General features: G+C 40.8%; 1 protein-coding gene across 2 annotated transcripts; it reads left to right on the top strand.

Annotated features, from left to right (window-relative positions):
* The first annotated feature begins 1437 nt into the window (after positions 1-1437).
* On the top strand, positions 1438-23717 carry ENTPD3 (ectonucleoside triphosphate diphosphohydrolase 3). Of its 2 annotated transcripts, none has more exons than XM_050324516.1 (11): positions 1438-1807; positions 2252-2309; positions 5325-5445; positions 9923-10040; positions 13396-13546; positions 14277-14436; positions 16510-16740; positions 17176-17448; positions 17542-17652; positions 18152-18289; positions 20904-23717. In XM_050324516.1, the coding sequence occupies exons 3-11, from the start codon at positions 5326-5328 to the stop codon at positions 21135-21137; spliced, it is 1536 nt and encodes a 511-aa protein (XP_050180473.1). In that variant the 5' UTR covers positions 1438-1807; positions 2252-2309; position 5325; the 3' UTR covers positions 21138-23717. The 2 variants fall into 2 exon arrangements, with proteins under 2 accessions (XP_050180473.1, XP_050180387.1); XM_050324430.1 differs by lacking the exon at positions 1438-1807 and adding an exon at positions 2484-2543 and having other exon boundaries at positions 2296-2309.
* The last annotated feature ends 680 nt before the right edge of the window (positions 23718-24397 follow it).

Consider the following 24397-nt stretch of genomic DNA (forward strand, 5'->3'; position numbering starts at 1 on the left):
CAATTAAACCAGTTACCGTGCCACAGACACTGGGCAGGCCTGGAGGGGAATCTTGCCCATAGTCTGATTTAGAAGCAGTGTTTTGGACTTCGAAGAAGATAGGGGATTTTATAGCCCATATCACTTATGCTGCTCTAGTGGTGTTAGCATGGCAGTAAATGTCACAAGAAGAGAAGCCTGTGCAAGAGCCCAGCTCTTGGAAACAGTGCAGAAAGAAAAAAATCTTGTATGTCTGTTTTTATAGAAGTAGATGGTATAGAAGGTAGGCTTTGCTTTGTTTGCAAGCATTACATTTTAGTCACTTGTGTAGGACTGGTTGGCATTTTATTTTCTATTTCAAAATGTTCATGCTTGATTGTGTAATAATAATATGCTTTTCTGTGGGGTAAGCAATCCAGCTAACTAGTCACTTTAAATGGACACCTGACCTGAGCAGATTCAGGTGACTGACCATACAATCATTTGGATTAAGTGCCCTGAAACAAATACATTTGGATGGGAGAAGAAATGGAATGGGACTCAGGAATGGAAATGATACAGAAAAAACCCCAGAATTTACATGCAACAGACAGCAAATCAGGAGCTATGGGAGGCTTTGTCTTCATGTGCTAGAAATAGCTGAGCTGATTCCCCAAGATCATCATTAAACCAGCTTTTAATAATGCGTTGTCATCAAAAAGAGGAAATTTCCTCCACCCCCAAAATGAGTAGATTATGAAAGGATGCTTACAGATGGTTCACAAGGCTGCAGCTGGTTTCTTGTTCTCTTTTCTTTATTCAAAACCCAAAGATACTGTTTATCAAGATTCATCGAGGTCATTATGAGAAAAGGAATAAAAGGGTTTTTACGTTACGTGAATCTGAATTCTAGAACAATGAGCAAATGGTGGCAAAGCAGCTGAATTATCTCACTGTGATTCCAGAGCTCGTGTCCCTGGCAAACCCATCCTGCAGGTTGCAGGATGATCCTTGGCTGCAGCTGATCACACAGGTTGGACAGGGCAGGATCTGTGGCACTGCTTTTACGTATGTTCCTGGGCATGAGCTAGTTCCACTGAACAGCCTAGGTTTGGCTAGAACTACAAAATATATAGTGCCAGTATGCTCAAACTTCAGTGGAAAGGTTGCCCCTGAGAGTGGAAGGCTACTAATTTCTGGGGTCTTAGAAAAGCCCTTCTGAGAAAGCACCTGCTCATTTTAAAAGAGGCAGGGATTCTTTGAGCCCCCAGTGCCACCTCTAGATAAACCCCTTTCTGTCCTCGCTTTGGGAGAGAACTGAGGAATGTGATTTAGGGACGGCCAGCAACACCCTGCCGCACCAGCTGCCGGCAAATGCCAGTCTGCGTTTCCGGAAAGCGGGGAGCAGCCGATGGAGGGGAGGGGAAGGGAGGGGAGCATGGCCGTGCGTGAGCCGGGCTGGCAGGGAAGTACGGCACCCCGGGCCCCCTGCCAGCCCCGCTGCCCCGGCGCATCCCCGCGGGCACAGCCGCGCCCCCGCTCCCCGCCGCGTCTCCCGGTGCGGGGACGCCTCGGGTGCGTCCGCCCACCGCAGATCTCCTCCCTCCGCTTCAGTCAGTTCAGACGGATTTTATTTATTTATTTATTTTTTTGACCTGTGACTTGTTTTTTGTTTGTTTGTTCTTAATCTATTTGGAAATACAGGATCAGCGGGCGGGCAACCACCCAGTGCCTCTCCGCAGCTCCCCCCTCCCTCCAGCCCCGGGGAGAGAGGCGCTCGCAGCCGCCACCGCCCCGCTCCCGTCACTCCTCATCCTGGGACGGAGCGGGGAAGCCGCGGCTTACGGAGGTAGGTTGGGATGCGGCGGGGGAGCTGGGGGATCCCCGGATCGGGGGCCGGGCTGAGGTGAGGGGCTGGGCACCTGCCACCCCGGCCGTCGAGGCGGGGTAGTCGTTCTGGGGCGAATGACTTGGGGTGTTCTCGCGAATCATAATCGTCCTGTGAAGGTTTCCCCACCTGGGACTGCAGTGACCTGAGGGAAAGCTCCACTCGCAGTTTTGGGTCCATGTGCTTATATTTACTTAATTTCTCCTCTGAAGGGAGGCGTGTGAAACCTCCTCAGAAGTTTTCATCGTGGGGTTTAAAATGCTGTGGTGTTTTGGGTTTGTTTGGTTCTTGGTTTCTTTTTGTTAGTTGTAGGGGTTTTTTTGTTTTGTTTTTGGTTTTTTGCTAGCACTTAAAACATTCACCCATCGACCTCGTCTGAAATGATAACGTGTTTGTATCCCTCAGGGTTTAGTGGGAAGAAATATACTTATGGTGCTTGCATACCCACCCTACGAACAAACAGGTCAGTACCTAAAGTAGATGGGCTTGATGCTTCAAGTAACTTGGGGAAGGGAATTTCAGCATAAAATATGCACAGTCATTTTTACAAGTGTGCGTTTAACTTAGTTAAAATGTTGGTGGCATGAAGAAGTTGAATCCATTTTCATTTCCAGGCGGGAATTCCTTTTGCTTGCAGGTGAGGTGTAGAAAGTGATCCTTCCAGTGCGCTCCTGTGTGGCCCAGTGTACTTAAATGGGTATGGAAAATATGTATTTATGCTGTTTCTTACTTCAGGATGATGTTGTTTTAATAATGGAATGCAACTGCTTCTTGATACTCCATTAGCGTCTTTTAATTGGCTTTTTGCCAACAAGTGCGCAGTGATAGCACGAGTTTCTTACCTTACAACTCTGTTTAAAACGTGGAGTGAATGAAGTCCTCTCTGGTATCTCTATGGAATTTCTTGAATGGGCAGGTATAACTGTATTGCCTGGTACATAAGTGAGTCTTAGATGAGTGTAGCTAAAAGTAAACATAGCCCTGTGCTTCTGATCCAGTTATGTGGCAAGCTAGCAAAGGTGTCAACTGTGTGATGACTTCACACCAGCGTGGACTGTGAAGTGTCCTTTTGATACACAGATTCACGATTTACAGATTATCTCTGATGAAATAGTCTTTACTGCCGATGGGACAAGATTGCATGAGGAATGTCTTAAGGGATTTGCCCTTACCTTATATGCTTCCTGTCATTTCTGAAAAGAGAAATCATCTATGATGAAGAAAAATCCAAGTACCAGGGAAGCACATGAGAAATTCAACAAACCAGGATTACAGATGCAGCAGAAAATATTTAATCAGTCATGACTTTAGTGTTAATAGTCTAATAGTTATTACTGCTTTGCTTTTTAGTAATGCTTTAGTTTTTCAAAGAGTCATTCGCCCTGAGTGTTTTTCCTTTGATGATGACTTATTTTTTTCCAGCACTGAACAGCAGTGCTTTGATCCAGGAGTGACTGGTATATATTAGGTTGGAAGCATAATTCTCTTTCAGTCACTTTACAATTATGGATATATCCTTGTACAATTGAAAGCTAAAGAGAAAGACTTTTTCTCCCCCTAAAGTATTTTATCCAGATGGTTATTCAGAAACATAGTTAAATGCAGTTAAAATCTTTTGTCTCTCTTCAAAAATTAATGATCTGTATAAATAGTTCTAAATACATCTAATGTATGCCCTGACATCATCTGCAGGTTACAGTTGTAGGTGTTCACATGTTTTCTAATAGTAAAAGAAAGATTTCATTCTACCATTTATGCATCGTGAATGTGATGTTTGAATGCGTCAGGATAGTAAAACAATGAACAGAATTAAGTGGATTGCCAGTGAGGCTGATAATTTTCTCTTAAAACTGACCCATGATTAAGATAATAAAGCTATTACTAAGCCAAGAAAGTACTGGAAGGGTAGGTAGGCAGTTAACAAGGAGCCCATATGGATTTAGAAAAGGGAGTTAACAGGTGTAAAAATGATGGTTTGGAAGTGAGTTGTGTCAGACTGAAATGAAGAGTTTCCAAAAGCCAACCTGAATTAGTTTTCACAACAGAAATAGGAACACAAGGAAGAAAAGCAGTAGAATTGGACAGAGCTCAGTGTGAAGCTAGTTCCTGAACAAAAACTAATTTCTCTCTTTTTTGAATGTGAACATAGATGTTGGACCATGGGTACACAGGCTGAAAAACCCATGGGGTTTAGAAAATGGAAACTGTGTGAAGAAGCATTTGTTCTGCCTTCTCCCTGTGGCTCTGGTTGGAGCTAAGGAGAAGACCATGTGTTGCAGGTACACTGGGGCTCACCCAGTGTGCTCTGGCCATGGACTGTAGATCACCTTTAAGCTCCTGTCTTCAGGACAGGTTGGCGCTGGCGATTCCTGAAATTGCTGAGCAGTCACTGGTATATTCTTCTGTCAGTATGGAAGACTTAGGAGTTGGGAGTCAGGGTAGATCATGCCAGGCTAAGTTGATATTTCTATGCCAAAACAAGTGGTTTCTGAAATAAGAAAGGCAGGAAAGTTCTCTTTGTGTTCCTCTGACACTTCTAAGCTTGCCATCTCCCACCAGCTGCCTCTTTCCTCCTTGACAGCCGTGGAGCATAAGGATTTTTGGTATGAGGATTGCCAGTATTCCGAGGTTCTGAATGGCCTCTTGGGGTTAAGAGCTGTCTGGTCAGGGACATAGAAAATTAAAGGATGAACAGAAATAATAGGAAACCTAAACCACATTTGAATCCTAGGAAACTTTTCTAGAGGATACGAACGTACAAATAGCCTTATCCTTAGTATGCATGTTTCATGTCACCTTTGGGTTTGTCCAACATGACTGTGCTAGATTTACTTGGATTTAGTAACTTTTCATCACAAAATCTTTGCATTAAACTGTATTTTGTATGTAGTGCAGAGTGATAATAATAGGTTCCACATTAATATGCACACATTTTTCATGAGCAGTTAGTAGACAGATGCCTACTAATGCCTTAAAACCTTTTTTTTTTTTTTTTTTGCTGAAGCAGCTTGTATCTCTTATAGACACTGACCTTGCATCTCTAAAAACATCTAGCTGCACTCAGCAGCCTCCATCGTTGTGTCTACATGGCTGTGGTTGTGTCTGTGTTGTAGAATCATATGGGATCTTTGAGTGTGCACTAGCCCCAGCCTGCCCGCCCACTGCTTGCATTTCCTAAGGCGTGGGAGATGGTGAGCATGCATCTACATGTAGGCACTGTGGAAAATGAGCAGACTGAGGGTGAAATCTGGCATCATTAGCATGACAATACAGACACAGCTCTTCTAGACAATAAGAAGGTAGGGGTTGCAAAACACCAGGCAGTTCTTGAGGAGAGGACAGAATTTTCATGTAGTATAATCTGGTTGATGAAATGAGATTTTATGAGTTTCAACTGATTCAGAGCTTCAGGCTTTAAGGTAGAATTGCTGAATCTTTTCACATTCCTTAAGTGTTTTTTCCCTTTTTGTTGTTGCAGGATGCTCACCAGAACCCCAAGTGTTGTTGCCCAAGTGTTCCTTTTTTTAAGCATAGTTCTTGTCATTGCTATTGCAGTGATTCAGATAAATCAGCAACAGATCCTCTCTCCAGGGCTTAAGGTAAGTCTTAGAATACCTCAGGAAGGAGGTTTTGAACTGATATTTAATTTAATGTACCTTTCTATACTAATTTTTATGGCTTGATTCAAATGAGCTCACTGCCATAAATTAATGTTTAAACACATCTTTGTCATGGGAAAGCTGAATCTGAGAGAAAAGGAGAATTGGTCAAGGGTCAGTGGCAAAGGAGGAAAATCATTCCTTGATTCCCTCTCTGTGATGCCTATCACGCAATGTCTTCTCCAAGACTGAAAGGCCAAATGAGGAAAACATCTCATGCCTTTTTTTTTATATTTGCCAGAGTTTGGAAGTAATTTTAAAGTAATTTAAAATAATTTTGAAGTGGGAAACACCCAGAGTTTAAATTCATCCCCCATGCACAGTTGGGAAGTTTATGCTGATGTCTTTGCAAACTGCTCCTGTGTACCAAAAGCATTTGGGTTTTAAGTGTGCGCTTCAGTGATTTGCCACATGTTGGGACCTGCTGCATGTTAAAAGAAGCAAAGTAGTTTCATGAAGGGGGGCAGATCAAGCTGAAAAAGACAAACTAAAATACTCAGAAGTTCAGGCTTTCCTTGCTCTTGGAACATGGGTGCAGATTCTTCAATGAGAGATGCATACAACTGAGGACAAAACTGTCAAAATTACCCTTACAGAGAAGCTTTGCAGTCTGGCATTCTGAGTTCTGTTTTTTTCCCACGATCCTCTTGCCAGATTCTTCTTTGAAGTCTTTTCTACCTTTCCATCTGCATGTGTATTTAACTGGGTAGTTCACATACTGATAGCGATAGGCTAATGCCTCATTACACTTCATGGGATTATGAACACCTTTGGCTTTGTCTGAATCATTTGGTGGTGTATGAGTCAGACAATGGGATAAAACTGTATTCTGATACCCGTTTTATGTGTTTGTGTGATGTGGCAGGGTGTATGTGCTGGGATCTTGCATGGGGACACAGTGCCTCAAGTAAACGTTCTGTTGTACCCCAAATTGCTGCTTGCAGCAGCCTTTCATCCCACCAATTTTTGTGAAAGGCAAGACTGGACTGACGTGCATCCCAGCTGAAGCCAGGACAAGGCTGAAGCCACAATCTAAAAGACAGCCTACACATCTCTTGTGTTTGTCATTAATTCAGTTTCACATCCAGAATGATAAAACTGCTTACGTTACTCTTTGAGGGAAACATTGGAACCACCTTGACTAGCTGGAGCTGGTTTAGCAGTGGAGGTCTGCTTACTGTATCACAACAGCTTTGTGGCTGGCTCTAGAGGAAGACTGGTGGTTCCTCTACCAGGTGTGCCTTGGCTTTGAACTTGGTTTTGAGCTCTAAGCCTGCTAGTGCAGGGGATATGGAGGACCCTGTGTTTGATTCTTGAGACGCTGAGTAGTCCTCAGTGGATGATTAACACTCTCAAGAAATAATTCTTCAGGAGCAGAGGGAGGACCTGTGCATGTGTGAAACCCTCCAGTACCTGGTTGATGGCAGTGTCCTGAAGTTAATGGTTGATTAAAATTAAATACGGCAACAACACAATGTAGACACTCTTTGTAAATGGCCTTGTTCTTCTGTTACTACTCTTCGTGTTATCTGTGGCATACAAGCTGTTTCCAAGGATGTATGTTGAGGGTGTCCATTGGGGCACGAGATAAATTATCTGCTGTGCCACTGATGTTTTAAAGTGTTGTTGCACAATTAATTATTTTGGTTCCTTCTTGATTGGGTTATCTGAAGATTGAGCCAATGATTTGTGAAGGAAGGGCCTGACCAGGCGCATGAGGCTGGGGCACTGAAAGAACTCATGACTCATGGACACACACCATGAAGTCAGAAAAGTGATGAAGAGAGAAAAGGCATCCTTAGTGACATAGTTTGTGGGGAAGACTGGAATTGTAAATAAAGCTAGCTCTGAGTGTAATGAGCCTTTGCACTGGTAAAAAAAAATTGTCTACTGATGTTTTGTCAGTCCTGATGAAAAAAGCCCTCCACACCTTTATTACCGTATTTTTCTTTAAATTGCCTCTCCAGACACTTTACACCTAGATTTCTACACCTAAATTTTTCACGTCTCCTTTGACTGTTAGGAAGGGTTTTGCCTTGTTTGTGGATGTTATACTTGATTAAAAATTGTTAAAGCCTATGTAGCTGAATTGAAGTGCACCTCTAGTATAAATCCACTTTTGTGGCCTCCATCTTTCCTGTAATTGGTGTAGCTTGTTAGCTTCTCTTGGCAGTTTTCAAAGTGATTGGAAGGCAGGTGGTAATTGTGCCTGCTTTAAGGCTTTGTGCATCTCTACATCCTTCTATGGGTACGGTGTTCAGGTTGAAGAGGTGATTAACCCTGGGCCTTGTTGTTGCTCCTCTATTGGGATTACTACTCTTCAGGATGTACTCTGCAAAGCCATTCATATGAATATCCCTTGTATGTTTGGGCCACAACCAGACTGGTTGAGTGAATAGCATGAAACTGCCTCAGAAAGAGTGTAGGTAGTTGTCACTCACACTGGTAGCTCTGCGAGCAGAAGTACCCTCTTGCAAGGGAAAGCAAAACAGTAGACAGGTAATTGTGTCTTTAGTCAGCGCAGCTGCAGCCAAAAAAAAAAAAAAAAGGTGTATGAGTGCACCTTTAGAGACACAAAGTCTGCTTTATTGTTATCTTGCCTTTCGTTTAGCTTCTGTTAAGTGTGTCCAGTAGTCACAGTGTTCTGCCAAACCCAAGAGGCAAAATGGTGCATTTACTTCATGCTGTAGGCAGCGTGGTCACCTCTGTGTTGGAGGTACGTGGGGCAACACTAAACCCCATAAATAAGCATTTTCTTTAAGGTCACTTTTCCCTCTACCCTTTCTTCTTCCCTCTACTAGGATAGAAAACAGAATACTGAAACTTCTCTGGGTTAAAATCGTCTCCCTGTTTTGTCTGACGAATCTATTCCATTCCATTATCTCCCAGCTCTACTTGGGCATGATAGTTAGCCCTAAAAGTAGCAAAGTTAAAAGCTTATGGTTTTCAGTTTGAGCTGACAGAGACTAGATTTAATTAACAGCCCTTTAGCAGATTGACCACTACTGTGTTATGTACCTCCAGAGTGCTCATCTCTCTTCCGAGGAGGGGGAATACACTCAAATTATCTTTTGCTAAAGTAGTTACTGAAACAGAACCTGATCATGCAGTGGTTTGATAGTATCTGTGGAGCCTTTCATCTTCTAGTGGATCAAGGTAAATATCGTCTGCGTAAATATAAATGAAATTTTCATTACCTTATAGTCCTCTATGAAACAGACTGGACTGGTATTGCTGGTATTGTTTGGGGGCCTGGAGTTTGTAGGGTTACAGTAGAAGCTGGGAACTAATCAGGTGTGGAAGCTGAATAGTTTGCCACCTAAAGCAGTGATCTTTCTTGGTCAGATTTGAGGCTCCTGGGGAAGGCAGTGGGATGAAATTTATCAGCCTACTACAGGGGCTCTTACTGCTTTCCAACCAGACAGCTGCTCTCACTTTTCTGTATTGTCAGGCTCCTGGGCATCTCTCTGTTTTGAAAGAAAAAAGGTTGTCAGAGAAATTAACTCTGCACTGTGTGACTCCTACCAATTAGATGACTTTGGAAGAGAGGGGCAGCTTAACATACTATCAAGGATCATAAAGAGATTAAGCAAAATGTCATTTTTCTTCCCTTCATGAGATTGCCTTCCCAGCTGCTACAGATTTCTGCTGTCATAAAATACGGGAAAGGGGGAAAGACTGGTCAGGTTAGCAGTGGGACAGGATGGAGAAACCTGTGCTTTAATTCCACAGAGAGTCCAACAGACCTGGGGCAAGTAATTTAACTCTTTCTCGTTTATTTCATAAATAATCACGAGGTAATATTGATTCTCTACTGTTTGTTGACTCACACTCTAGCACAGCTTGTTCTCCGAGGCAATCTCTAAGGTGGACTGCCTAAACCACTCAAAGGGAGAGGTTTATGGAGCAATTAGAAAAAACCCAGACTTATTACATCATTCTCACTGTCAACTTGTTGTGTACTTTACCTCTTTGCTTGTGGGTTTATAGATCCCTTGTGCGTCCTTGAATCTAAAGACTGTGCTTAGGTATCAAACCCTTCAGTGTTCCAGAGAGTAGACTGGGATAATAGGAAATGAACTTGCTGCAAAATCAGGTCCTAGCACAGTGTAAGATATCTGTGTGTCAGTGTGGATTTTGAACCTGATGCTGAAAGGAGATGAGCATTCTCCATCCCTGCTGAATTAATTATTGAAGATGCGTAGTATGTTCTTTGGTTTGCAGCCAGATTCATTCTATGCTTGGCTGTTGGATTCATGCCTAAGCGCCTAACACTAGAATTAATCTCTCTTGTAAATAATACACTGTGCATACATTTTCTAAAGTGTTTGGTGGTGCAGTGAAGTACAGCTGCATATGGGCATTGAAGCTGTCACTGTTTGTTTCTTCATCTAATGTATTTTTTTTTTCTCCCCAGTATGGAATAGTCCTTGATGCTGGCTCCTCTCGAACTACAGTCTATGTCTATGAATGGCCAGCAGAAAAAGAAAATGACACAGGAGTTGTAACCCAAACCTTCAAGTGTAATGTGAAAGGTGAGCTCAAATGGAAGTTCCTCATTTTTTTCTAGCCTCACTTATACTGGATTTTTTTTTTCTTTTTTCCCTGTGTTCCCTTTTCATTGCTGGGGAGTGAGAACTGTTAAGACTATGTCTATCTCTGTCAGCATTAGTTCTTTTCCTACTGATAGAGCAGGATGTTCTAATCATTGTAACAGAGAGAGGAAATTATAGCTAAACTTGATTTACTTCATTGCAGTGCTCAAGCACTGCAGACAGAATTCAACCTGCAGACAATCAGGACCTATAAATGTTTAGTCCTTGTGTTTCTTCAAAATAAGGGTAAAAAATATATTTAAAATAGCTTGGAATGAAAAGCATTTGAGAAGAATGGGGAATCTAGCCCTTGTTAGATGTTAGCCGTTAATTAAGTTTCTCCATATTACAGAACTGGGAAGTGTCTAATAAAGTTATCGAGTAAAATAGTTAAATTGGCAGAACAGTTTGTGACAGGAGACTTGTATCAATTATATAGGTCTGGCCCTCGGCTCAGGAAGACCTGTAGGTGTGCTCTGCTAGAAGGTGTCCCACTGGCAGCACTGGCTCCCTGCCTTGTCTTTTATCTGAGGTTTTGAACTGCTTCCTTGCAGACAGGCTAGGCTGACTTTTGCTCACACTCCAGTATGGTGAAGTATAAGTTCTAACGGCTTTTTGCGGGTTCCTTCATAGCAGCTTTGGAAACTCTTAGTCAACTTCAGTGACATTTGAGTAAGCTTTCAAAGATACGAAAATTCCACGCATTTTGTGAAGACAGATGGCCAGGTAAGGGAGGAAAATCCCTTATTAAATAGTAGCTAATCCATAAGGGATTTCTACAGGAAGCCAAACTTAGAAAATTATGCTACTTTCAGTTAAATGAGCTTTAGATTATCCTCTTAAGATGGTGACTTTAGCACTGACTTTGTTTAGTGTACTGATTTGGGTTTGCAAGTTGGGTAAGAGGAGAAGGTGGGGCATCTTAGGAGTTTCAATGCAGTTTTTTTGATCTCTGATAATAACTGTGTCATTCCAAGAGAATTTTTTCTTTCTGCCTCAGTCATGATCTCACAAAATCTAGCATTCCTCATTGTGTCTGGAAATAGATGCTGGGGATGTAGCCACAGAGGTCCATGAGTAACTAGGAGTGGAAGGCAATGGTTTCTTAACAGCACCAACATTTCCATCTTCAGGATTAAATATGTCCAGACATTCTTAGTGGCTTTTGAGCAAGGAAAGGAAAGCAAGTGTAACAGGAACAGAAGTAATGCACTGTCGTGTCTCTGATGATGTGTCCTTACAGCCTACTGAAATGGTGAGAGGTACATTCTGCTAGCTCATGTCTTATCTCATTAGAAATGTTGCGTTTAGGAATTCTGTTGTGAGAAAAATGAGCAGACAAACTGCATTTTTCTTTTTCATGAAAAATGACACAGGAGTGCTTTGTTAATTTGTTTTAATTGGTTTAGATTTTGTTCTGCCTCAAGGGAATACAAAAAATTGCAAAATGGAGGAGTCCAAATCGCTGTGAACTGTTTAGGTCCACGGCCTTAACCATGGTCAACCAAAGTGCTCCTCTCTTCCAGTGTACAAATTCACCAGGGTTTACTCTTTTAGTCTTGGATAACTCTGCACTGGAAGAGGCAGAGGGTTCATGGGAGAGGTCCCCAGCTAATCTGTGGGAAACAGTGGTGAACACATCTGCCAGTGTTTCTTTACCATTGCTTCTTTACCTTCTAACCATAGCCTTAAATACTTAAATTGGAGGATGGTTCTGGGCATACTGAAAGGCAGACTTTTTTGTACCTACTGAACTTTGAAGGTCAAATGACCAACTAGTCTATAAGTTCTGTGGTGGTTTTGTGATTTAATTTCTGCCTTTATGAGGTACCTCTGCCCCTGTGTGCAGGTACCAGCCACAAATCAAAACCCTTTTCTATACAGTGCAGTTAATCTGTCCTAGTAAGGCTCTAAGCATGGGCAAAGCAGGCAGTCCAGAACAAAATGGTCACTGCCTTATGACCTGCTCTGTCTGAACATTGGAAGATGGTTTCTGCTTACCAAGGGAGTGTGAGGCCACAGCAGCTGCTGAGGATGTAAAACAGCACTTGCTGCTCTGTTTTCCTCTGGTAACAGCTTTTCTTCCAGCTTGAGGCCTGTTTGTGCTAGACTTAAGACTTTTAGAAAGTCTTACTCCAGAATCAGGGCTGTGAATGTCTAATGGTTGAATGATAATATTTAAGTTCATAGGGTCAAAAAAGGGGTTGGGGAGTGTGAAATCTGTGAAGTCTTAAAATTTTTTCTCTGTTTTTATCGATACAATATAACTAAAAATAAATGGTTTCTCATTTTAACTCAGTAAGAGCCACCTTTTGCTTAGCTTGGGATCAGGTTGTGCAAGAGATGGCTGTTACAGGAGAAGTAGATAGAGTTCAGACAGAGTTGTTCTCTGTGAGGCAGTGGCTTTATGGGAATGCCAGCATTTCTCCCAGTGCAACTTTCTCAGCCAGGGAATTTTAGTAAGGAATGTTTTTATTCACACCCAAGCTGAGCCTGAACAAGTTGAGATCCTCCTGGTCCTTGGAATATTGAGCAAGGCAGGAAAGACTTTGATGCTAATTGTTCAAATAGTTATGCCTTATGCAGTATGGTGTAACTCTCATTCCTGCTCTTTGAAGGCTTTGGAAATCTGGAAAACTGTTCAGTGTTCATTTTTGAAAACTTTGGAAATTTGGAAAGCTGTTTAGTAGTTCATGCACCAGTGCAGATTTGTACCTCTGTGAATTCAAGAGCCATTTCTATACATCTTGAAATTTCACCAACAGTTCCTTACAGAAGCTTTTTCATTTTATTTTCAGTTTAGAGCAGTGACCTTTAGAGGTGCCATGGTGTCCATAACAGTTGTGGCAAACCAGATTAGAAAATCCTTGTCTTAGGTTGTGGAAGGAGGGTTTTTCTATACTTCAGCAGATCAGAGAAATTTTACACCCATTAGACATGCTATTTTCTACACCATCTGACACAAGTAAACCTATTTTCCTCCTGAGTACAGCACTGCTGTCATTGTGTTGTTATGTGGGTATACTGTATATCTTACTCATGGTACTATAGGTATGTCTGTACACACACACAGAAATACAGGCAGGCAGTTTGCAAGTGTCTTCTCTGTCTCACACACCTGAGCACTCACTACATTGTTTATTCCATAAGCACTCCTAGTTTTCAGCCATCCTACCCCTTGTTTGCAATTCCAGGGTGGAAGGGTGAAATCTCCTTCTCTTAACACCTGTTTGCTAATTGGGCTAATTTGTAGTTGGCAAAGCAGAATGAAATCAATCTACTTGTTCTCTTTTAGGCCCTGGTATATCCAGCTATGAGAGTAGCCCTGGAGCTCTTGCCAAGCCTTTTGATGAGTGTCTGAATAAAGTCAAAGAGAGAATACCAGCTCATCTGCATAAAAACACTTCTGTTTATCTGGGGGCTACAGCTGGCATGAGACTGCTGAGGTATGGCAGAAACTTGAACTCCTCTGTATGCATACTAGCATAGCAGCTTGTGAAAACAGAAAGTGAAAAATGTACTGGATGCATTTTTGCCCACTGGAAATTGGCCATCCCAAAAGAAAATGGAACCCAGCCAATTTAATTTAATTAACTTTTTTGATAGGGAAAGTGGCTCTGCATAAAATTCCTCTGTTATCCTGTATTGAAAAGAAATGCTTGCTTTATTTTGGAGAAGGCGAGAGTTCAATTTTCTCTTCCACATCTATCTGGAAATACAATGTTATGTAAACAGATAATGTTTGTGCACATCCATGGGCAGCAAAGGCAGATTGAAGCTAGACACTGCAGAGCTTTCTGAGTGTGGACGGGATGTGATGTGGATCTTGGGGTCTGTCCATGGCTTTAGCCCTGCCACAAACTGGCTTTTTATATTTGTTCTGTGGTGAAACATAGTGGGAAGAAAGGTTCCAGGACTGTTTTAACTAGCAGGTGTCATAAAAGCTCTCAGTTCACTAAAAATAAAGAAACTAAAAATAAGAAACAAAACACCTATGAACTTTTATGATAATGAGTGAAGTTTGTACATACTGGGGGAGTGAACTCCCCCTTTAGGTAAACAGTGTCTGGGGTTTCTTTTATTAGGTTATTACAGGAGTTTTCTTGAGTTGCTAGTCAGTAAACATGAAATTGCCTTTCCAGATGCTCAGTGTCTCGTGTTTTGTGAATTGCTTAGGTTGCAAAATGAATCGGCAGCCAATGAAGTCCTTGCAAGCATTCAAAACTACTTCAGAGCACAACCTTTTGAATTTAGGGGTGCGCAAATCATAACTGGGCCAGAGGAAGGGGTGTATGGATGGATAACGGCCAACTATTTAATGGGCAATTTCTTAGAGGTGTGTGGAAAAAACTGCATGCTTTTCTTTTCACTCTTTCTCTCTTAGAAATGAGAAGTTTGAGAGGACATGCCTGTTAAAGCGTCATAGTGTTGTGATTTCTGTTTTGCACTGAAATTTATAACAGTGTCTTTTTGTGTCATTGATAGAACAAAGCAAACATAAAGACTATGTTGTTACAGGAATGTGATATGACAAAGGCAAAATTGTTGATACTCAAAAAAGAGCTCTTCCCTAAATGACATTGGGTGCCTTACCTAGAAACAAAAAGTTAGATTGCCCTTAAATGCATTGGTATGTTAAGTGTGACGGGTACTGATTGTCTTCACAGAGGTGCCAGCTGAAGATGTTCTCTTCTGCTTTTCTGTGACTTCCTTGGGTGGTTGTTGTCCTTGCAGCCCTACTGGTGAAGGACCTGCACAGCTTAGAGGATCTTCAAATTGTTTGGAAGTGTTGGCTTACTTGTCTTAAGCAGACAAGAGTGTTTGAAGCACTGAAGGTGGTTGATGTGGCCAAATATGCCTCAGCTGAGCTAGAAATCATTCATACAGAGTTCGTTCCAAAACTGCTGAAAAGCTGCAGGCTATAGTATCGCTAGGCTGTGATACCAGCTGTCTTGTACAGAGCAAGTGATACAAATATAAAGATACTTAAGCTGTCCTTGAACTTGGAATAGGGTCAGGGAGCAGCCTTCATAACTGGGAGGTAGTCGAATGTGTTGGAAGATCCCTTTTTATATGCAGATATTCAGTATAATTTCATTCAGAGTAAAAGCTGTACCAGTTCGATCAGCAACTGCTCATCTGCATTCCTGGCAGGAGTGTGCTGCCCTTAGCTTTAAATGCACTTCTTCCAGATTGCCTCGCTAGGCTGAAAGAAATTTCAACCAAACTGCTGACTATTCTTAAGCTGTCCTGGTTGAATGGCTCCTATATCAGATCATGGCCATTAAATAAGCAGGAATTACTTGTTGGTGCTGTGAGTGATAGTTCATGATGAATGTGTTGCTGACTTGCAAAGTTAAGAAAAAACAGTATTGGAATCACACATTCTGGAAGTGTTTTTCTTGTGTGCATTTCATGCAGCAAAAATGGCATCATGAACTTCAGAGTGGGGTTAGTCTTCTACCACATGAATTTTAATAATCCAAATGTCAAATTCCTATGACAAATTCAGAAGGACTACTGAATGGACTGCAAAAAGCTGGAAACCAGTTTAGTCTAGAGAGTTGTGTGAAGAGCTATGTGTGGATTATCAGGAGTAGCAGAGAGAAAATTTCATCTTTCTTGTGGCAATGAGCTAAGAGTCAAGTTCTGCTAGGGACTGTTTATGGGAATCTTTCACTGTAGAATTTTATTGTGAGTATATTTGCTAGGCTATAAACTTTCTTTTCCCTTCTTGTGTATACATTCATCTCATCATGTTCAATGAGTAATACTACATTAAACCTATATTTGGCACTGTGATTTTCAAATACAGAACTTGGGAAATGTTTTGGGCAATAGGGAAAAATGCCAGATGAATGGATCAGATTTATTGCCACTGCAGTTTCAGAGAAGGAAATATGCAGATTAGGGGTCCTTGTTCTTTTGACTTTGATGGAGCTTTCATTTGACTTGTCTGTGTTTTGCACTTTATTTTCACTCTTCTTCTGCGTGATCTCCTAATATTCTATTCCTTTAGTATTTCTTCTTGCCTTGAAACAAGCAAATCTGCATACTATTTCCATCCAGATTTATTTTCAAGATCTCATAGGTATCTGGACATCAGATCGCTACATTCTAGGATAGACATTGATCTGGCTAGTTCTATGCTTTGATCATTGTGCTGTCCTGTTGAGTTGAACTATATGCTGCATTCCTTTTTCCATCTTTCAAGATCATTTCACTCTGTGAAAGTACATCCCTCTTATGTAAAAATATCTGCATGTTTTCCTCAGAGAGCTACGATTTTTTGGAAAGGGTGCAGGACAAAGACAGGGAGAAATGTCAGAAAGTTAAATAAAGAGTAGAAAAGCTTGAAAGGACAGGAGATGATATTTCTAATTTGTCTTGGTTTTAAATTTACATGTAGAGAAATCTTTGGAGAACATGGGTCCATCCTTACAGAAAAGAGACTATGGGTGCACTGGATCTTGGAGGAGCTTCCACTCAAATTTCATTTATCCCAGAGGACTCTCAGGAGCACTTCAACAGCACCTTGCAAGTGAGGTTGTATGGTTACAACTACAATGTCTACACTCACAGCTACCAGTGCTATGGGAGGGATGAAGCTGAGAAAAGGCTTTTAACATTGCTGCTCCAGGTCAGTTTAAGACCCTTTGCTATGTTGCTCTTGCAGTAGTTCAGCAATTGTCTGAGCAAGCTCTTAGGCTTGTGTTCTCTTTCTTTTGGTGGCATTTGGAGGCCCCAGTCAGAGCTGTGTTGTGCTTTGTTGTGGACAAATGCACTTAAATTTCACGCAAAGTTCTTCATATTTGTTAAGAATTGGTGAGAGTTCTATACCATTTGACAAAAAGGCCTGTAAGTGTTATGCTGATCTTGCCAGTGAATTTTTGAGAAAGGATTTTCTGTGAATTACAGTGATCATCAGTATTGTACTGACTAGTCATGACAGTGAACAAAAATGCATGCATATGCAGTTTAAAAAGATTAGTTAATGTCAAATTAGGTCTCTCTTGCTTTTCAGTAGTCATTACTGTTTGGGGTTTCTTGTGGTTTTGTTTCTTTTTCCCCCCAGAAATCAAATGCCAGTTCCAGTGTGGATAATCCATGTTACCCTCAAAATTATAATACATCATTAACGATGAAGTACTTCTCTGGCAGCCTTTGTACACAGTCTCTGAGACCAGCAAATTACTACCCAAACCAGCTCGTGAATTTCCAAGGAACGGGAGACCCAGCTCTGTGCCAGGAGATGGTTTCTTTATTGTTTAACTCCACTGCTTGCAGAGACAGAGAAGACTGTCCTTTTAATGGAATAAATCAGCCAAAAGCTAAAGGGAATTTTGTGGTAGGTTTGCAAACACAGCATTTCTTTTTGAGCTTGCTTGTTTTTGATTTCTGTAGTTCTGAAAGTAACCTATCATCTACTCCCTTTCTATAGGCTTTCTCTGGATTCTACTATACAATTAATGCTTTGAATTTATCTGGGCGCTTTTCCCTAGATGACTTCAATTCAAGTATGTGGGTTTTCTGTTCACAGAGCTGGACACAGGTAAGTGGGTTATTTCTTTGTTTGGTTTTGGGGGCTGTTGGGGTTTTTCTTTTCCTTTTTAAATCTGTAAAAGAGGGATATAAAAATAAGATGGACAAGTGCTCAGAATCTTTCAGAAGGTCTGTACCAACCTCAGCATTTGTTTTCTCATTGTGCTTCAAACCATGTAGTATTTCTATCATGCTTATCATTGGACTGGGTTTCAAAATTTCATTTCATAGTTTTAACCATACTGTAGAGAAGACATGCAAAATTTAGAAACCATAACATCCTCAATTTTCCATGTGCAGTTTTATGATTATTTTCATTGTTTGCTACATAAGCTATGTGACCGTTAGTCTTTCTGAATCTCCATATCTAGTTGTCTATACCTTTGCTTGGGGTTTCTAAAAAAGCTACTAAATTCTAATTGGAATCCAAATATTCTCTAGCTACAAAATCTAAAATCATCTGGTTTTTTCATAATCTACATGTGTTTTAAAAAACCCTTTGCTTTCAGCTCCAGTTTATGCTGCCTAAATTTGAAGAAATATATGCTAGATCCTACTGTTTCTCAGCAAATTTCATTTATTACTTGCTTGTACATGCTTACAACTTTAATGCAGAAACTTGGCCACAGATACATTTTCAAAAGCAGGTAAGTAATAGTCATTTTCTCTTACTGTTATTTTAATGCAAAGAAGTTTAGAAGGAGACAGAAGATGCAGCCTACAAAAATAAAATGGTCGTCAACAGCCTTTCTAATTGACTGTTGAATCTTTGGCATAAGACAAAGCCACTTTTCAAGCCTCAGCATCAGTTTCAGTCTGGTTCCAGGGGTCACAGCATTATTTGGAGATGCTACCCAGATTCTTATGAAGAGCTTTAAGCAAACATTTGATTTTTAAACATTTCCCCAATTTGCTGTACTTCAACAAATCTCTAGGCAGTGATGTACCTAAAACACATCACCAGTCAAGGTCAGTTTGAGCTAGCCCTGCTGAGCTGACAGGAGAACTCTGCCTTCCTGTCTACTGGCAGAGCCTTGGGGGAACTGGCAAAGCAGGTTTGTAGTCAGTGAGTACTGCTGAACAACTAGGACAGTTTTCATCCACAACTGGCTCATCCATCTGTGCCGTAGTCTGGTTCTCTGAAATAAGAATGTATTTTGATGGGGTATTGCCTTTCAACTGACAGAGAGAGGAAGCTTACAATATTTGTGTGATAGATGCATTTCCTTTCCTCTCTGCTACTGCACACAGCTTTATTCTAAAACCCTATCCCGGAGTGTCTCTTAATGTCCATATAGTTTGGAAATGCTTCAGCACTTGCATGCAAAACCAACAAAAGAACAGGTTGTAGATCTTTCGTGGCCTGTTCTTAACTGCAGTGGATACTGGCAAACTGTGAATGAGAAATCTGAAGCAATGGTTTCTGAACAGTCATCTCTATTACTCGTGCAGTAAGGAATCAAGTAGGATTTTCTTGCCTTATTTTGACCTCTGGTGGACAACCATTAGCAGCCCTGGAGGAGCTTCCAAAGTTTAGCTGTTCTACCAGGAAAACAGCATAGATCTTACTTTGAGATGTTAATCTGGACTGGGGGTGGGGTGGGTGGATTTGTCTTGATATTTAAAGGTATATTGTATTTTCCCCAGCAGACAGGAGCAGCCAAACACAGCAGCATTTTTCAGTATTTAGCCAAGACTGTAAGAATACTGAGCAAAATAAAACCCCAAGAGGCTTTTTTAAAATGAATACCTGTGTTGCCTAGATTTATCGCTAGGGGTATCATGACACCCCAAAAGGAAAAACTGCATTCTGTTAATTAGATCTACCCCTACTAAAATAGTAATATCTAATATTAGCTGATCAGCTAAGCTACCACAGAGTTACAGCACAGTCTCTCTAAGACTATGCTAGGAATATATTTCCTTTTAATTAGGAAATGAACAGCTAATGAAAAGGACCTTAACCTAATGCCACAATTTGGGTGAGATCTCTAGATGATTTGTAAAAGTTAAAAGTTCTAAACCTCATGATGAGAGTTTTTTCCCCTCTCTCAGCAATGAAAAACCACCTTGGTCCATCTGACCTCTTTGCTTGTGTGTTGTATTCCAGTTCCTGTTGCTGTAGCTTTCTTTCTGTCAGTTAAAGAATAGATATTGGGATGTACACAGCTACAAAAAGGACCAAATACAATCGGTAGCTGACAGCTTGGAAGGTGGTGCAAGCCCTTTGAAAAGGAAAACAACCTCTGTTTAGTGTAAACCAAATACGTATCTTGTAGGTGGCTCTCCAGGGTAGCCCTTGTTTAGTGAGTTCCACCAAATTCTCTTTAAATGCTCCCTGATCCCCCCCTTATTTTTTGACTCTGTTTAACAGTAGTTTTTTAGGAGAGTTGTGTTGTTTTTATTTTTAAGTTGTGGTTTGATTTGTAGGAGGCAGTGATATGTATTTATGTCTCTTACGTAAATAGGCTGATCATTATGGGAGTCTGGACATGTGGGAGGAGGACAAGGGACACTTTATCTTTGCCCCTTGATCCTGTGCTTATCAAGTGGCAGGATGATGACTTAATGAAAAGGACAGTGGTAAACTGGTAAACTCTGTTGCTCCAATTAGAAGTGGGGAAAGATAGCAAAGCAGGAAGACCATGGGGCAAATAAAAACAAACTCCCTTTGCTGTTGTTTCACCTGTTCTGAAGTAGTTTTTCACTTATGTTTATTGGTTAAATGGAAGTGCCTAGTGTTGGTTCATTTGCAGGCACCAAACCAAACACAGAACAAAAGATAATAAAAGGTTCCTGCTTTGGGGACTTCACCCTGGCTTCCTCTTTGTCCATGTTAGTGGGACTCTTTGTGGTGTTTTTTGTTTGCTTGAACTAAATTACATCCTAGGATGTGGCTAAGGTGAGATGCTAATTTTAGGAATTGGCACAGTAGTGCTGATTTTTTTGTTTGTTTGTTCAAAGAATGTTTCTTGCACAGAAAATCCCATAATTGGCTATCTGCATATATACCACACATCCTTATACCCATCCAATACCTTCTTTAGCCCAGTGACCAATTTTATTATCATCCTCTGGAACTACAAAAAAAAATAAAAAGAGTATTTTAAAAATAGTTCTGTATCTTCTTTGTATATTCCACTAAAGATTTCTCCTTGCTAATTTAAGGGGCGGTTGCCAGTATGAGCAGTTGAGCTTTTGGAACCTCTTTCCTTTAACTGAAAATTCCATGGGAATAGGACTCTTCTGTCTTTATTTCAGGTTGGTAATAGCAGCATAGCATGGTCCCTCGGTTACATGTTAAGCCTCACGAACATGATTCCAGCAGAAGGCAAGCTGATCCAGTTACCTCTGAAACCTCCTTTGTTTGCTGGGCTCCTCGTCTTCCTCACAGCTACGGCACTGCTGTGTCTTCTCTTCCTTGTTTACTTGTGTTTTGTGTCACATAATCAGAAGAACATCACTCGTGTTGAACATGTATTCGTTCCAGAATGAATGAACTTTACTGAAGGCAAAACAAAGATTTTATAGTGCTATTAAGTGGGACTTCATTTTGCCCTCTATTTTTCAAAAATAAAGACAAGAAAAATGGCTTCAGGACCAGAAGTATAAATAGAGAAGAGACACAAAGGAATCTGTGATGTGGTGAACTGAAGTGCTCTTGAAATATTTTGGCAGTTGTTTCTGTAAACCGAATTTGTCTGGTGTGCAGCAGAGAAAAAGTGGGCAGATGTGTCGCTTTGCTTTATAAGGGATTACTAGCCTTTTTCTGCCAGGTATTATTTTTTTGTTCATTAACTCTTTGCTAACTGGTAAAGTCGAGTGGTGATGGATTTGATCACAGCATCAGTTGTTTAAGATAAAATCAAGTTGGTAGGAATTGTAGGAGGTGGTAACATGGTAGCTGTCCTTGTGTGCAGTGCTGACACTAAAAGCCCTGAAGTAACCTAATTTCTGAAACTGGAACAAGCCCTGAATAATGACAAGAACTGAAAGGAACAACTGTGATAGAACTGTTTTTATTGCTGTTCCAAACAGATTGATCCCCACAACCAGAATGCCTCTACTATTGTACATGAGATTTGCTTTGAGGGTGGAACAAAATGCTTTCATGCTTTAGTAACTGAACCTAAATTTAAATGTCTCATAGTTACTTCCAGAAGCCACTGGAGTTTTCAGTGTCCTTTTCTCTCTGACTTTCACAGAAATACTTTTGGTGTGATCTCATACTGAACCATTGACCTGTATTCCCCACATATTGTCCGTCTCAGACAGTCGCAGTCCATACTGATTTGTCATGTACATATTATTTCAGCGGTCTGGATAGAGTCTCAGATCTGGAACCTTCCAATGCATTAACATGTTAAGCCCTTCATTCAAGGCCAAGACAAACAGGAGCCACTCTGCAAGCCAGCAGAACATCTTTTTTGTAGTGAGTTTAGGAACATGTTTCTGAAGCTGCAGTCATGGCTGCATGAATGCCTTGGTCAGCCTTTCCACTGTCCTGGCCTCAGTGTTCCTCTAGCAGCATTGGGATCTTACCTAGCAGATGGGTCTGTCAAACATATTAACTTCAGAGCTTTCCTAGAAGTGCTGCTGCCTTCATGCATCAAACAGCTGGCTTCCTGGAAAGCCCAGGCATTCCTGACAAAATCCACTAAGAGTACAATTTTTTACTCACTGCTTGATTAATTCTTCATGCTTACGTCCCTTTTACCTGCCTATCGTTTGTGTAGCCTTGGTGGTCTTCACCTGGCTTCTGAAATAACCCTTGAGAAAGTCTCCTGTCACATCCTCTGCCACCTCTTCCCTCTGTACACTGTTTCTGGTAATTCCTTTTAATATATTAATATTTTAATATGATCTGTGAAGCTGCAAGGGGAACAGAATCATAGAATGGTTTGGGTTGGCACATAATGTATTTTCTATCTCAGTTTTATCTATTCTCCATACTGATTATGAGATGGGAGAACAGTGGCCAGTATTTTTACCCATGAATAATGTTTTCAATTTCTGTCTTCTGTTTCTATATCACCACCTTACTTATGTTTGATTGTGGGGTTGGGGTTTTGGTTTTTTGTGGTTTGGTTTTTTTTTCATAGGCTGACAGATGATTTGAAGATAACTAAATATCTTTTAAATGGAAAAAAGAAGAAAGTTAGTGATTTTTCAAGTGGATCAGTAGTGAAGGCTTTGTCCCTTCTGTGTTGGTATACTGCTAAGTCCTGTCAGTCCAGTTACTGGAGTAACAATATTTAAAATAAGGCAGAAGGTATTATAAGATGATAAAGTGCTCTGTGGCATCAGAGTTACATCTTACAAAGTATAAAATTTACTTCAGAATGCAAGGACGTTACAGAGGCTGGCATGAGATAAAGGCTTTATCTTTTGTATGATAGATTTGTAACTGCAGCTGGAGGGTAAAAACAAAAAACAGAGAGTTGGATGAGAGCATTAAAATGTTTTCTTCAGTTGCCAAATTTTTGTTAAAAAAATGGTATTCTGGAATATTTACTTGCTCTACAAAGCTTTTGCTTTGTGAATGGTAAGGACATTCAGATGTGGTTTTACATAAGTGGAATATTCTTAGAAGTCAGTCTATTTAGAGCTGGCAGCTAAAGAACAAATAAATTTGGTAAAAAAAATCATTTGGACTTCAAGATATACTGGGATAGATCCAGTATCTATTCAAAGAATGCCTTCCCTCCGTGAATCTCTTGGTTTGCTTTTCTAATAGTTCTCTTGTCTCCTTACATATATAATCTCCCTCACGTGTCACCAGGATACCCACCTTCTCCATCTTACCTCTCCTATCATTTTCATCTGGGAAAGCTGAAACTGTTGAACTTCAGCCAGGCAAGCCTCAGTGACCACAGCTAACTCTTCCCACATGTCTGAGTTGGAACCAGATCAGTGGGTGCAATATTGTCCTGCCATCTAGAACTGAACGGATCTCTGGGAGAGACTGGGAGGTAACAGTACTTGGGAATGTGTACAAACCATAGGTTATTTATCTTTTTATACTGTTTAGTGCCTGCTTATGAAGATTAATAAAAGTAAGTTATGAAAAGTTAAGCCAAGTGTACTTTTTGATTTTAACTGATTTTTCTCCAGTACCAATATTTTCATTCCTGTAGACCAGATGTTCTTAATAGAGGGGGAGGAAATCTCTGGAATGGTTTCCTGGGGGAGGGGGGTGGAAATTTGCAAGCTACAAAACTGGTCCTGCAAGGTTCTGGAATGGACAGGGCTCATTATCTCCAGAATCCATGTTCTCAGCAAGGAAATCCTGGTGGTTAAAACCAAGTCCCTCTTCTGATACTTTATATTTCTGTCTATCTTAAACCCAACTTCTGCTTTTAAACACTCATACATTTTGCTCAGGGTCACCAGTGCTTTCTAAGGCTTTTTTTTTTTAGATTTGTTGCCATGATGTGAAGCAGCAGTTCCCAGTTATCAAAGAACAGTTGACTGGGATAGAGATTGGTTAGAAAAATAACTGTTGGGCACTGGGAATAGGGATAAGATTATGTAATATGGAAAACCTCACCTATGGAGAAGCAGCAAGAAATTAATCTGCCGGAAGCAAGACATGAGAAATAAAACGCATATGGATATTTGTGAAAAGTGACAACATTTTTTGTACAGCAGTATGCAAACCTGACAGAAGCAAGTGGTAACCTGCACTGCCTGGCATGATTCAGGGTTGATAAAGTCAGGTAAGAGCACAGAAAATTAAACAACACTAAGTATGA

Source organism: Myiozetetes cayanensis, unplaced genomic scaffold (assembly GCF_022539395.1).
Source record: "Myiozetetes cayanensis isolate MyiCay16 unplaced genomic scaffold, myiCay2020 scf1, whole genome shotgun sequence".
NCBI lineage: Eukaryota > Metazoa > Chordata > Aves > Passeriformes > Tyrannidae > Myiozetetes > Myiozetetes cayanensis.